A 14,834-nucleotide genomic window follows, 5' to 3' on the forward strand; every position below is an offset into this window, starting at 1 on the left:
GGCCAATGGGACGGTGACTGTTTGAACACAGGACAGGGCTGTCACAGACAGGACTGCCCAGGATGCTGTGTGTTGACCCAGACGAATGCTACAGAGATGGTGGGACCAAAATGAGTACATTCCCACAATTCATGAGAACAGATGCCCCTCAGTTCTAAGCTGCAGGAAACGAGGCCTGCAGGTAGGAGAGGAACTGCGGTGCAGGGGCCAGAGCTCAGGAAAGCAGGAAGGCTCCTCTGCTTCACGCTCCAGCTTTAACGTCTCGTCAACCTCGATCTTGTTTCTGGGAGTTGGGAACACAAGCCAGCTACGTATGGGTCAGCCCAGTGACAAGTCCAGGGCTAAGGACGTGCGAAGTTTGGAATTGAAATCATGACTTTCCCAAGACAAAGCTTTCTTTTATTTGGTCTTGTAATTGACTGTGGTGTTTAAAAATAACTGTTCTCTTTTGTTGGTTTCTGCAGTCCAACAAATACCCTATTCAAGACACAGGACTCCCTAAAGGTATGTATAGTTAACATAACTACTTGAGCTTCTGATTATTGTACTGTCTTGACTGAAGCACCAGGGAAAGTGACTTTTCACTATTTAAAATTGTAAATGGCTTTTTTGGATGATTCTCTCAGGCATGACTTTCCTTATTAAAATATATAAATTAATGTATAACATTATACATGAAATTTCTTTGGTGTTTTTCACATGCATAAAATGAAGACACTCCCCAGGACCCCGGGTTGCAAGTGACAGAAGCCTCGCTGAAGCTAGTTTTAAAAAGTTGGGAGAGACTTATTGGCTTGAGGTCCTCCAGCGCTGCCAGCTGCAGGCACTCAAAGGGTGGCGTTGGCTCCCTCTCTCTGGCTCTGTCTTCTGTCCTCAGACTGGCTCTTCCTATGGCAGGGGTGGGGGCAGGGTGGGAGATGGCCCCCAACACCATTAGCTTCACTTGGTGCTGCTCAGGAGGGTTGAGAGAGACCGCCTTTCCCCCACCCGTGCAACAGGAGCAGTTTGGTGGTGTGGCTGCCGCGGAATGAGTTGTGGTCACCCGGGCTGAGCCTTGAGATTGGGTGGGTGTGGAGGGGTACACCATCATTTCCATTTCCACCCAGACCACAGGAACACCGGTTCTGTTTACAAAGGAGGGCGGCCTGTCAGGCCGCAAAGCAAAAACAGCCCTTTCACAGCCCGCACTCCAACGAGTGGGGTGGTGCAGACCACGGCGGGGCAGGGGCGAGAGGCTTTGCCTCGCCTGGTTGTCCCCGGTGAAGGCCAGGCTGCCGGTTGCCGCGCTGGAGCCTTTACTTGTGCTCTGCTGACAACCCAGAGAGGAGAGTGGGGAGCGGTCAATCTGACCAGCTTCAGAGCTGCCCTGCCCACATCCCCTGCTTCCTGGGGAGAAGACTTCCTAGCACTCGCTGTGGGTTCCCAGCACCCTACGCAGTGCCGCATGTCACGGGTCACTGACTGGGGTGGGCGGGAGCTCCCGCAGGGGCCCCCTCCCCGCCCTTCCAGTCCCTGCTTACCAGACTCTTCCCCCTACCCCTGAAGTTACAGCATCAGAGGATTCTTCCCGTGCGTGTCTGTGTCCCAGGACAGCAGTGGTGGAGGAAAGACCTGGTGTGAGCCCCACTCCCAGCTATTAGGGGAGGCTCTGGCAAGCGCACTGCCCCTGCATCCACAGGTGACCGCTGAGTGTCCTGAGTCCCCAATCTGTGGTTCTCTGGTTCTGCAGGAGAGTGGGTGGCATGAGCCCGGCAGCCAGGCGCAGATGGGCCCCAGTCTTAGATGACACTGAAAACGTCAATGTGTGGTGTTTGTTTAAAATGCAGATCCTAGGCCCGGCTGCCCTGAAATCATGCTGGGTGGTCTGGGGTCAGGCCAGGGAACCTGCATTCTAACACTGACTAAGTGGCCAGGACCCAGACCTCACTGTGAGAGCCAGGCTGGAAGGCTTCCAGAGCTTGGTGTTCCTGCCAGCGACAGGAGAACCTAGCCTAGCCACACCGCCAGCTCTCATGGGCCCAGTGGTGGCTGCAGGCCACCCGGTCTCAGCGCAGGCGGGACTCGTGAGCATCCACCTCCCAGGTGCTTGTGAGAAGTCAGGGGACCAGGCCTGGGATGGTGCCTGACACACGTGAGCCTCAGCCAGGTGGAGGGGAGGTGGCTGAAGAACTGTGAGAAATCAGGGCTGAGGACCGTTAAAGCTTTCAAAGCAGGGTGGCATAAAGTGGGACTATTTTTGATATTATTATTATTATTATTTTCACCCAAGGGTCTGTTTGCTGATTTGAAAGAGGGGCGGGTGGGGGGAGCGGCGGAGAGAGACCTGGATGGGTTGCCTTCGTGCTCACCCTCCACCTTTCGGTGTTTGGGACGACACTCCAAGCAGCTGAGCCGCCAGCCAGGGCAGAGTGAAACTATTTCAGACAAAGGATGAGCTGCAGTGACTCAGGGAAAACACTCGTGGTTCCATCGGTCTCAAGATCTTTTCTTTATCACCCTAAGTGGAGATTTCCTGTTTTGAAAGAAAAAGATTGTTGCTTAGCACCCCGATAGGACGGTAAACATACTGTTGGGTTTCTCCTGGAACTTGTGATACAAGTTTAGTTAGAATGCTGATGAGTTGACAAGAACCGTGGCTGTAAAAACTATCTTCTGCAGAAATAGTATTAATAGGCACATAATTTCTTATCTCCAAAGAAATATATTATCTTACATGTAATGGACCATGTCCAGAAGTTTAAATGCTTACTCACTCCAACATTTGCATTCAATAACATAACAACTTAACATCTGCTAGTATTTCCTTAACAATATCGTCATCAAATGTTTATGGTAATTTTCTCATTGACTGTTGTTTTTAGGGAGAGAAAACCCATATGAATTAGTGAAGAGATTTACTTATAGATTTAAAAGTAAATGTAATCTAATTTTATTAAGTACAAACTCAGACCCTGACATTTAAATGAATTTTAGGGAGGCTTCTTATTTAGTGAATGAGCCATTTGTAATTAGCTTAAGCGATTTCCATATGGTTAAAAAGTCCTTGAAATTTATTTTCTTTAGCAGATTAATCATGTCTCACAAAAATCCTTATTATATTTCTAGTATATTCCGACTTTATTCATTGACACCAGAAAGCTAATGCCCGAATGTGGTCAAACTGGAGTGGTTTTGAGTGATGTGCTTTTACCATAAATCAGCTGTGGAAACCCAGTATAATTTTAGTGATCAGCGTGTTTTTGAGGTGACACATGTGATTGTGCCCATTTTCTGGTGGGGAACAAGTGTGTAGCTTCTGCCTTCCCTGGTGGCAGAGACCTCAGGGGTCACGGTGCCAGGCCCTGTTTCTGGTAGGACACACGTCCCGTGAGCATCCAGGACCAATATTTAGAAGACGGAACAGAATACCTTGTCTTGTAGAAAATGCTGGCTCGGGTGTGCTGAAGGGAATATGACCCCACATCTGAGAGAAAAATGTCTTTGGAAAAAGAATTCCGATTTTTGAGCCACTGTTCCTAGTGAGGGGAAATCGTATATCACAAATCAATCTCATTTTATCATCTTTATTTTTTCTGGTGTTAATGTTCTTTTATTGTTCAAAAATTTATGTAGTGAATTTAAAGTTAAAAGAGAAGTAAAGTAGACTGGTTTTGTTGTTAATCATTTTGAGGAATTTGAACTTCAGTGTAGATGATGTTTGGGGGCCTTTTAGAACAATTGGTTAACTAAATGTACAAATAGTAGCTCAATTTGAAAAAGTTCGGAGAAAATAAAAATGTACTAAGGAAATCTCTAAAATAATTCAGAAGTAAAAATGTCCACCCTGAAACTAACAAGCCAACCTATTGGTCTCCTGTGCTTTCTCACCTTGCAGGGTGACACAGTTCTGTTAACAGGTTTTCTTGTTCAGACGGGACACTGAGCGCCCTCCCACCTACCTCCACCAGGACTCTTTGGGGGCATCTCTCGTTATAATGAACCAAATAGCAACCCCAACCCACAAATTAGGACATGGATAGAAAGTTGATCGCTCTGCAATTTTTTTCTTCTTCGGAGAGCAAAGGACAGGGAGATAACCTTAGGAGTGTTTGGGGGACCACATAAGAAGAGTTGCCATTTAAATTCAAGTTATCATTGCATTGGGGAAAAACACCTCGCTTTCACAGAAATGTTGAGTTGACATTTTGACCCTAGCCATTGTGAGAAGTCGTATGACTGAAATCACAGGTCTGTAACTTTTTGCTGCCTCTGGATCTGTGGAGTGCTTGTTAAATGTCAGCTTTCAGGGGTCTCTGAGGTGCCAGGTAAGGCCTGGGGTGGAGCCCAGGAATCTGCTTGGTTAGTAAGCAGCCCCGGTGACTGAGGTGCAAAAGACGGGGGACTGTATCCCAAGGAACACAAGCTGAGGCAGGACCTCTGCCGCTCGGCTGAAAGGACATCTCACAGACTCTCAGTGGAAGGCCATGTTTTGTTTAAATTGTGCAGGAGGGAGTGCGTATAGCCCCTTATTTGGACAAACCTGGCAGCCAGCCCAGCACAGAATAGGTGAATGAATGTTAACGAAGGTAAAAAATAAACAGACGAATCAATCTGTCGTTCAGTCTTCACTTCTGAACCCTGAGTTAAATGATTCTCTGTTTAAGGCTTTATCATTCTGAAAGTGTACATGACACCAAACATTTCTTTTATAGCATGCTGTGTTTCTGTCAGCTTTCAAGTTCAGAGTGTGGTGTGGAATTCTGATAAAAATCCGATGAAGCAAAATCGTTTTTTAACACATCTGTACCACCGTCACCACAGGTTGGGGACCTGTGAAGTTAACACATGTAGGGCAACCTGAGGGTGGAAGTTCTTCCCTAGCCGTGAACTTTGAAAGGTATTAGACATTTACGTGTGTGTTCTGCTCCTTTGACCTCCTGGCAACCCCCAAGTTTATAAAAGAACTGAATGGCTAGGTGTGGCTTTCGCTAGGTGAGCTAGCAAAACAAATGTCCCCCCAAACCCCACCCCTTTGGCTCTCAGAAGGGCTTAGTAAAACGTCAGACAGATGAATGACACAGTGCATTTGACTCGCTGTCTGTCAAAGTGGGATATGTTTTGAGTGCCTCTTACTTACCCTGTCTGTGAGGAGGGGCCCTGCCCTGGGGTTATGGAGGTGGGCCACACACAGGACACCTGTCACTGGGTAGGTGACATCGACAGATGTGTATGAGTCGGGTGCTCACACCCTTGGGGAGAAGGACCCTGAGCACCACACAGGGCTCTACGGGGGGCCAGAGTGAGCAGCCAGGTGCTGGGGGAGACATGCCCTGGTCCGCAAGGGAGGATGGGGTGGTGTCAGGACGAGTCTGTGGCCTGGCCAGGTATGGAACCCACCACGCCTGACCCTGCCCGGTGTCCAGGCCGCACGTCATGTGGAGTCTTAGGCCTCACTGCCCTCGGACTGTGTTCTTTTCACCAAGCTTTGCGTCTCTTTTTTTCCTAGTTGAAGAGTGTGATGCGAGCCCTTTGGACTGCCCAACCAATCCAGGTGTGCAACATCAGGTAAGAATAACTTCGATTATATTCTTACCTCCATGTATGTATACTCTAATTGCGGTTTTTAAGAAATTATCTTCTAGAGCTTTAAAAATAAGGAACAGGATTTTTAGGTAATGAAATAGGTCTGGAAATGATCTTGGAGCATTCGGGTATTGTGGCCAGTCCGTAGAACTCCTGTCCCTTGTAGTTTCTGTGGCAGCGTGGATCCGTTCTGTGAAATGTATCTTCCCTAGAGGCTGAGAAATGGTCCCCGTCAGTGAGTTAGAAAAAAGGGCTGCTTTCCTTCACAAGTGATGTGCACAGGAACTCCTCACTACGTTGCAACAAACCTGGGTAGTCTTAGAACATTGTGGTAATGTCTTATAAAACGTTTACCCTTTCATATAGCAGAAGTACAACTTTAACCCATTTTTATGGCTTTTTTCCAAAAACCAAGTGCATTTATCGTTTTCTGGTTATAAAAGAATGGTTGTTACTTTACTTTCAGATGGGATAAAAATGTACACAATGATCTGAAATTGCCTGTCATTGCATCGTTCATGTTTTGAGGTACACTCTTCCAGAACCTTCTCTGGGCTGCTGTCTGTGTTAGTTGTGTCTTGTACTATGCATCTGTTTTACCGGCCCCGAGCTCATCAGCAAAATCGCACAAAACCTCACAGCTGCTTAGTTTAGGAGCATCCAGGGTCTCCAAAGGCACGTCTCTCCTCAAGATCAGCCCTGCTCCTCCCCTAGTGCCAGGTTCATTTTTAAACGAGACCGACTCGAAGTTACGTTCGGTCTGACTTGTGAAACATCGGTCTGTAATGCATCTTTAGTGAGGGTATTCTTGGACAGCCAAATCACGCTTGTAAGAAAGCAAAGTTGACAAAACAAGTAATGTAATTATAAAACACAGCTCTCGTAAATGTTGTCAGTGATGTTATTTTAACTTTCATTTGGGGGTCTTCAGACACCCACTGTGACTGTCATGTTAGTTTTGATACTCAGCATTTTCCCTGGAATTACAAGCTAATGATTGACTTCAGCACAAACTGAGTGTAAAATATTTTAGTAAATGTAATTTATACCTTTTTCCTGTCTTACAATTTCTGATTTGTTTAACCAAGTTTTGTTCTTCACGTTTTGGGGGTGAATGGTGGAGACTCCCTCAAAAACACAAGAATGCCACATTATTTTGCTTGCTTTTAGGGGTTTTCCAAAACCATTTAAGATTGGGTCCCTTTAATGTTAGGATGCTGTTCAGTGTTTTCCCTGATTTTTGTGTTATTATAGTTCTTTTCTGTGTGAAGTAAAGACTATCTAAGTGAGCCCTGGCTGGTGTAGCTCAGTGGATTGAGCGCGGGCCTGCGAACCAGACGATCGTGGTTCGATTCCCAGTCAGGGCACATGCTTGTGTTGCAGGCCAGTTTCCGGTAGGGGCCAGTTCTCTGCAGGGGATGCACGAGAAGCAACCATACATTGATGTTTCCTTCCTCTCTCCTTCCCTTCCCCTCTAAAGATAAATAAATAAAATGTTTAAAAAAAAGACTATCTGTCCTAAAAGATGAAAATATATTTATCAATGAAAAAAAGGAGGGGGAACCTATTTGAGTTTCTTAATATTATATTCCTACCAAAAAGTAGGCCCCCACCGGGCCTCTCCAGTTGGTTATTTCTTCGTGTGATCTATAGGATTTGTTCTACCTGCTAGAGATCCAGAAAGAGTCTTTGAAACCAACTTGGCAGTCAGAACAAAGAAAACTCGCTAGGGGAGGAACGTTAAAAAAAAACAAACCCACACACAGTACAGAAACCCACACTCCATTTTCTATAGCTGAGACATTAAAAGCACGCTGGAAACATGTTCTTTAAGATATTGAATATTTGCTGTTTCTGTGATTGTTATAACTTAGAAACTAAAATCCTTCTTTACGAAGACTGACTTTTAGCTGCTTCGTTTGAATGAGGCAGAGGAAGAACATTGTGGTTCTTTGGAGGCGGAAAACTGAAGTCTGACATCTCCGACAAGGCTTCATAAAGTGCTCCTCCCCTTTAGTCATTGAACATCAACACCCCATCTATCAGGGTCTCTGAACCCTCTGGTTCGTGGCAGCTGGGGTTTGCTGAGCTCTGACACCAGCTGGGCCGGGTGCCTGTCACTGCGTCCCAATTTCCCCTTCTCAGGACACAGGTCATAGTGGGTTAGGGCCACCCCTTGTGACCTCGCTTTACCTCGATTACAGTCATGCTCTGAGGTGTCAGGGGTTAGGCTTTTAACGCATCTATTTCGGGGACGAAGTTCAACCCCAACAATGTTCGAGGTCAAAACAAAATGAGAACTAAACAGCCCTGACCGGCATGGCTCAGTGGGTTGGGTGTCATCCCACAAAGCAAAAGGTCACTGGTTCAGTCCCCGGTCAGGGCACGTGCCTGGGTGTAGTCAAGTGTATACGAGGGGCAACCCATTGATATTTCTCTCCCTCATTTTTCCCTCCCTTCTCCTCTCTCTAAAAAGAAATAAATACATTAACTCATTAAATTAATACAAAAACAAGAACCAAACAGCAACAACACATTTTGGAGGAGAGATGGAGAGATTTGGTCTGTAAGGACGTGGGACTGACAGGAGGGAAGGGTGGCGGCCAGGTGAGGCCACTGTCACCAACTGGAAAGTAGCCTGTCAGGGCAGTGGAGGCGGGGGTGGGGGGGAAGACAGTTAATCTGTTTTAAACTCTTAAAAATGTTACAGAGCACATCACAAATGCTGTTTGGGAGTGTGACGGAGAAGTAAGGCAAACCTGGAGTACCCTGTGCCTTACAGCGTTACTCACCGTGACAATGCAGGGCCTGCAGACAGTGGGAGTTGCCCTCTGGGATGGGAACCAGAAATAGCCTGCGTCCTGCGTCCTGTGTCAGGGACCAGAGCACAGCAGGGGCTCTTGGATGGCATGAAAGAAAGCGGTGAAGGCCATGGTTGTGGAGAGGCCCCAGGAACCAGGAGGTGTTCCTGCTCGGTTCAGCAGCCTGGCCTCTTCCGCCTCCTAGGCCAGGGTCTGCAGCGTGGTTTGCAGGGGACCCCCACAGGCCAGGCTCTGCCCTCCAGAAACCTGCAGGACCCAGAAGTGGGGACACACTGGGACTGTGGGCCCACCAGGCTCAGGCCAGGGCTCTCCTGCCATGGGTCAGGCCTGTCATTTGGGGGAGGACTGGACAGGCCTCAGAGAGACTCCGAGCTGCCGCTGGTGAGAGGCAGCGAGTGCGGGGAAGGAGGTGGGCTGGGTCTCAGGAGCTGAGCTTATAGAAGAGCAACAGGAAAAGCAGGGCCTTCCCAGGCTGGGGCTGGTTTGGAAAGCCCCCAGGTGACTGTCAAACCCTACCACCTGCCCACAAAGAGAATCACTGAGTGGGAGGGATAAGTGTGTGGCCATGGGTGAAATTTATTGGTCCACAGCAAGGTTGGCGTCAGAATAACTTTAGTTAATGTTAAGGTACATCTACTATTGTGAGATTAGTCTTGGTCTGCTGTGTGCTCTCACTGCCCGGCCCTCTCGGCCACTTTGGGGCAATCCGGAGGCTGGTGTCCTATTTTGCCCATAGAAGGTGCTGGAAAGGGGTGGGCCCTTCAAGTAGCTGCTGTGTGGTCTGACACTGTAGGCAGGAAAGAGAATTCTGGTTTTTTTTTAAAGATGTTATTTATTTATTTTTGGAGAAGGGGGAGGGAAAGAGAGAGGGAGAGAAACATCAATGTGTGGTTGCCTTTCGTGTGCCCCCTACTGGGGACCTGGCCTGTGCTCAGTCCACTGAGCCACACCAGCCAGGGTAGGAGTGAGAATTCTTAAGGACAGATGTTACAGGGAGCACCTGTTAGTGGCCCAGGGACAACATATTTAAATCTTCTCAGTAAAAGTTATTACTGCCCACCTGTGATTTGCTTAGACCGATGGTTCTGGATCCTGTGTCCCGCACACCGGAGACTCGAGCAGAAGTGGTCCAGGGTAGGCAGCACGCATATGCTTCTTCCAGCCCCAAGGCTGCTCCTGTGTAGCCAGAATGAGAAAGGCAGGGCTGGACTGAGTGTCCTCAGGGGACTGGAGTCACACGTGCCCACGGCACCGACTCTTCATTGCCACCAGGTGTGGCCCAGTTGGCTGACACAGAATTGGGGCAGCCTGGTTGGGCTGATCCTGCAGCCAGCTCCTCCCCATGGTCAGAGCAGGCAAGGGGGACAGCCTGCCACTGGTGACATGTGGGAGGGAGGAGTCTTTGACACCCCAAACCCGCCCTCTGCCTCTCAGGCTTGATAATCCCAGGAGCACACATGGGGAAATGCTGAAGTATTTCTGCATTGGAGTTCAGGCTGTTTTAGGTTTGTTCTGGCCCTAACATGCACTTTGGGTCCAGAGTTCATGCAGACTTTCATGGGCTGTATCATTGGTCCATTTCTCACTTTATAGCTACAAAAACGGGCCCAGAGATTTCTTCCCTTTCCAGAAGCAATGAACAGGTCTGCGGTATTACTTTCCTGGGATAACAGCGTCCCCTGGCTTTCGGCAGCCTGTGGTGTCCCGGTTTATAGAAGTGTCATTGTGATTTCCGCCTGTGTCTTCATATAGCATTCGCCCCACGTGCATGCCTGTCTCCAACTTCCCTGACTGTAAGGACCTGGGCCCTGTTAGAGGAGGGCTCACCCCGATGACCTACCTCACTTTAACTCGATTACCCCTGTAAAGACTGTATTTCCAAACAAGGTCCCATCCTAAGGGGCTGAGATGAGGACTCCGACACACGAGTGTGAGGTCAGAAGGGGACACAGTTCAGGGTGCAACAGCTTGCCGAGACTTGCTGTGGACTATATTGCAGCCCGTGTCTTGGCATCTAATACCCGGCAGCATTAATACGTGGCCCAGGTGGATGCTAAGTAACTCCGGGCTCCCGGGAGTGTGCGTGCTGGCACTTCTCCTGAGTCGGAAACACACCCCGACCGTTTACATTCTTCTCCGAGCACGATGCCGGTGCTTTCCTGTCGAACTCACCTCGACGGCCATGGATGATTTTATTTTAGTTGTCACCCATTCTACGTGGGTACATCACATGTACACCTTTTCCCATGCATTCTCTGTGGTCCTGCTCACCGTCTGGGACACGGCTGGCTACGTTTACTCGCCCTTTGCCAAATCATAGCGCCTTCGATGTGACGGGCACACATTCTCTGTAAAAAGTGTTGAACGGAGCTGTGAGCTAGGGGGAGAGTTCTTTCCGTTGAGAGAGTAGTTTTCCATAATAGAAGTAGTGTTCTTATTGAAAGAAGATGAGAGGCGTATTATTTCCTCTGTTTTTCCTTTGCATGAGAGTAGCTATTTTCCTTTCTTAATGAGCATTTTGTATAAGCAGTAAATATGATGTCATAAAAATAATAATTATTATAGTTAACATGTTTAAGGCTAAGTGTTGTTGTTCCAAGCACTTACCTATATGAACTAATTTAATTTTCAAACAACCCTCTGTGGGATGACTGTTATTACGTCCATTTTACAGATGCACAGAGAGGTAAAATAATTTGTGTAAGGTCACACAGCTGTGGGGTAGCAAAGCCATGATTCGAACCACACAGGCTGTCTGACTGCAGACTGCCTGCTTGTAGGTGCTTCTGGCTCTCCATGGGCGATGGAGCCAGGGAGAACTACCAGGCCTTGTGTCCTGTGTCACCTTGAACTAGTTACCTGACCTCTCGCAGTTAGTTCCCTCCTTTGTAAAATGGGTGTAATGATATGTCTCCTGGCACAAGTAGGTGCTCAACAACCATCTGGTTAGTATTGTATTTAAATGCTATGAACTGTACACAGTACTTAGATCTCTCATCCAGTCCAAAGCTTCTCTCCTCACCTCTCACTCAGGCCCAGCCTGAGATTTCAACTGTGTCCCTGTTACCTTAGCAGGTGGATGTTTTGAGCAGGGTCCTTTCAAGACGGTGCTGGTGCGCTGCACATGGACAGCTTGCCCGCTTGTCCACCGCTGGGGTCCCCTGATAGCTGGGGGTTGGGCCTGGTGTATCTGCACATCAGGAGGCATCTATCGGAGACCGAGAGGCTCCCCCAACTAGTAAGCTCTTGAAGCCCCCTCACCCGGGTGGGTGGGGCAGAGGCCCACCCCCTCCTCCTGATGGGCAGAGGGAGAAAAGCAGCCCCAGCTCTCATTTCTTCCACTAATCCCTTGGAAGAGACCTCTTCCTCTTACAAGTTAGAGGTGGGGTTGGGGCAGGGGTCATGCTGCCACTTGAGGCCCCCACGTGGCTGGTCTCTCAGGGTTTACCTAGCACCTCTCTGTGGGGTGCATGCATGCCACTGCCCTCAGCTTGGGGTTCTAGCCAGAGCTCTTAAAGCCCTAGGAAAACATTCGATCTCATACCCGTCAGTGCCACAGAGCTGCCTAGAGAGTTTCCCTGTTCTGGGCTGAGGGGCTTCAACCCTTTTGCTGTCGTAAATACTGCTGTGGGGAAGGTCCCAGTGCCATCCCCCTCCCCCGCCCCCCTCACGTGAGGCTGTTTGTTGGCAGTTTATCTCTGCTGTTAGACAAGACAGACCCAGTAGGTCAGGCTGTCCTTTGTTCTTCCACAGAGCAAGTCAGAAGAGCTCAAAGTCAAATCCTAGTGATCAATCCCACCAAATTAAAAACCAAAAAGATGCTGTCTTATATGGGAAGGCCTGTTAACAACTGATTGATTTATTTGATATTAAACAAGACTTTCAAAAATGAAGTTCCTGCATTGTGTTACCTGGACTAATTGGGGAGCTGGGTCACCCAGGTTGTAAGCCATGGAACTCCAAGCAGGCTGGGCTATCTATGGTGCGACAGGAAGTGGGGTGTGGAGGCTGAGACGGGACTTCACAGCCCCTTAAAAGCCAGACCACCATCTTAGTTGGTGATTGATGTCAAAGTAGTGGCCTGAGGAATTGTGGCTCATTTTGCATCTTGCTTAGTCACCAAAGAAGCAGGAGTCTTTTGTTTCCAAGGACACATGTTTAGTGTCTTTGGTGGGACTCTCCCTGTGGCCTTGACCCTCACCTGCCTGTCTGTACCTTCTCTTTGGATGTCCGGGTTCCCCCTTCCTCCCAGCTCCTGCACGCCCCAACGTTCCGACAGAGGCGTGAGGGCAAGGCCCATCCTAAACGCAGTGCCACCGACACCCCCTCAGAGGATGGCTTGGCCTCGCCGATCCTGACAGCTGAGAAAGCAGGTTTGGGCCCAACACCCACTTGACACGTTGCCCTCTTCAGAGCTGAAGGGAGTCAGAGAAATCATACTGTTTGTGATCTCAGTGGAAGAGGTGGGACCTGGCACCTTGTCCAGTGTCACCCCCCCCTCCCACCCCCCAGCATGGCCCCAAAGCCCAGGGTTTCTCAGTCAGTAGCACTTGGGTGGCACCAGTTGCTGCTGGGCCTTTTGCTTTGCCTAAATCTAGGGAGATTTTAGGCTTTTCCACGTTCTGACAGTAACAGTCTGGCAGGCGGGCATGGGAAAAAGCCATTGGAACAAAATTGGTAAATGAAGGGTTGCTCTTTTTGGTAAAAGGACTGAGAGGTAGTTGGCAGAATGCGGTCTGTCTCCTCATTGCTTTGGCAGAGCACGCGCCACCAGGCCCCCTGCACACCCCAAGCAGTTCTGAGCTCTGTAACAGTGGGGGAGGGACCCGCGCGGTGCCTGCCATGGGTGATGTGAATCGGCCCAGCAGGCCCCAGCAGGGTCTCTGTGACAGGTCTCTGTGAAGGGACAGGGTCTCTGTCCTTTACGTGTTAACGCTCCCAGAGAAAATCAGATTGTTCTGGTTTTAGGAAATTCTTGGTAGTTTCTTCTTCCCTGATACAGAGTTTAGAGAACGAGGAACCAGGGCAACTGGCTAAAACTAGAAGACTCCCCCAGAGCCCACACTTGGAGTTTTCCCCTCTGCCAGTGCCAACCGACAGGGGGGCCTCTGGACCCACAGCCTTCAGGGCCCTGAGAGGGGGAGGAGTTTCAGGGCTCACCCTACTGCAGTGGACGTCTCCCCTCCAGTTCTCTGAGCTTCTCTCCAATGTCTCCGGGCCTGTGCTCCTCACACTCCCTGCTCCTCTGTCTCCTCCCATCCAGCTTCCCATCAGTCTGCGGGGGGTGACCGTGTCACCTCTGGGGATGTGCGGGACGAGGCCACATTAGAAAATAGATGAAGAGATACACTAAGCACCAGAGCGTTAAAAATAAGTGTGTAATCCCGGGTGGAGTTGATGAGGGTCTTTAAAAGCCATAGATCTTTTTTTTAGAATTTTTAATTTTTAATTTTTTTTCAAAAATATTTTATTTATTTATCTTTTTAGAGGGGAAGGGAAGGAGAGAGGAAAGAAACATCAATGTATGGTTGCTTCTCGTGCACCCCCTGCAGGGAACTGGCTCCTGCCAGAAACTGGCCTGCAACCCAGGCATGTGCCCTGACTGGGAATCGAACCGCGATCGTCTGGTTCGCAGGCCCGCACTCAATCCACTGAGCTACACCAGCCAGGGCCCTAAAAGCCATAGATCTTTACTTTCTGTGGTTTGATGCCCTGGACACTTTTACCTGGAGCAGGTAAAGATCTGACTCTGTCCGTTGGCACATCACCTCCTTAAGTCCAGTCATCTTCCCTTCTCCACACTAAGCTGATTATGCCTGACGGTGGCTTTCCTGTCCTCTGTGCCTGTGTCCACGCCTTCTCACAGTGTCTCCCCCTGCGTCAGACCCCACCCCCGACTCTCAGGTCCCCCTCTGGCCCAGGCTCACCCCTTCCACCTCCGGGCATTGTGGCGGAGCTCTGCTGACTGGGGCAGAAGCTGCCCTGCTGAGCCCTGACCAGGACCACCTGTCATCTCCATGTTCGATTCTTTGAGGAAACAGGTGCCCCTGCCCTCCCGCCATACATGCCACCCAGTGCAGCCACAGCCATCATTTCAGGGCCTCGAAGACTTTTTTCCATAATGGACCTCCCAGAAATGAAGTTTTAAAAGAAATCATAGTACTCGGATTGGATGTAGACTGTCACACTTCTGTGTTTGACTTCTTTGTACTTTTGGGCCAAGTCAAAATAAAATATTTATGCTGAGACTTGTATAGGTCAAAGGGCAAAATGCCTGCTTTCTGGGCCTGGGTAGCTGTTTCCCTAAGAACAGTGTAAGGGAGGTTTGTTTATTAACCAATGAAATCGCACAGTTCTCTGTTCTGTCAGCTCTGTTTGACTCTGTGGCTTCTCATTACTGTAGCGTGTTCTCTTCTAGTCCCACTTAGTGTTCTGTTGATTGTAACGCTT

The 14,834-nt window shown here is 49.0% G+C and overlaps 1 protein-coding gene across 2 annotated transcripts in view; it reads left to right on the forward strand.

Annotated features, from left to right (window-relative positions):
* The window catches only part of EDARADD (EDAR associated via death domain), a 52,999-nt gene that overhangs the window by 15,365 nt on the left and 22,800 nt on the right, over nucleotides 1-14,834 (forward strand). For both annotated transcript variants that reach the window (XM_037037324.1, XM_037037325.1), the window contains exons 3-4: nucleotides 465-504; nucleotides 5,486-5,544. In XM_037037324.1, coding sequence (XP_036893219.1) covers nucleotides 465-504; nucleotides 5,486-5,544 — 99 coding nt within the window. The remainder of the gene's footprint in view (nucleotides 1-464; nucleotides 505-5,485; nucleotides 5,545-14,834) is intronic.

The sequence above is a fragment of the Sturnira hondurensis genome, unplaced genomic scaffold, assembly GCF_014824575.4.
Source record: "Sturnira hondurensis isolate 20B ecotype Veracruz unplaced genomic scaffold, ASM1482457v3 Scaffold0022977, whole genome shotgun sequence".
Classification (NCBI taxonomy): domain Eukaryota; kingdom Metazoa; phylum Chordata; class Mammalia; order Chiroptera; family Phyllostomidae; genus Sturnira; species Sturnira hondurensis.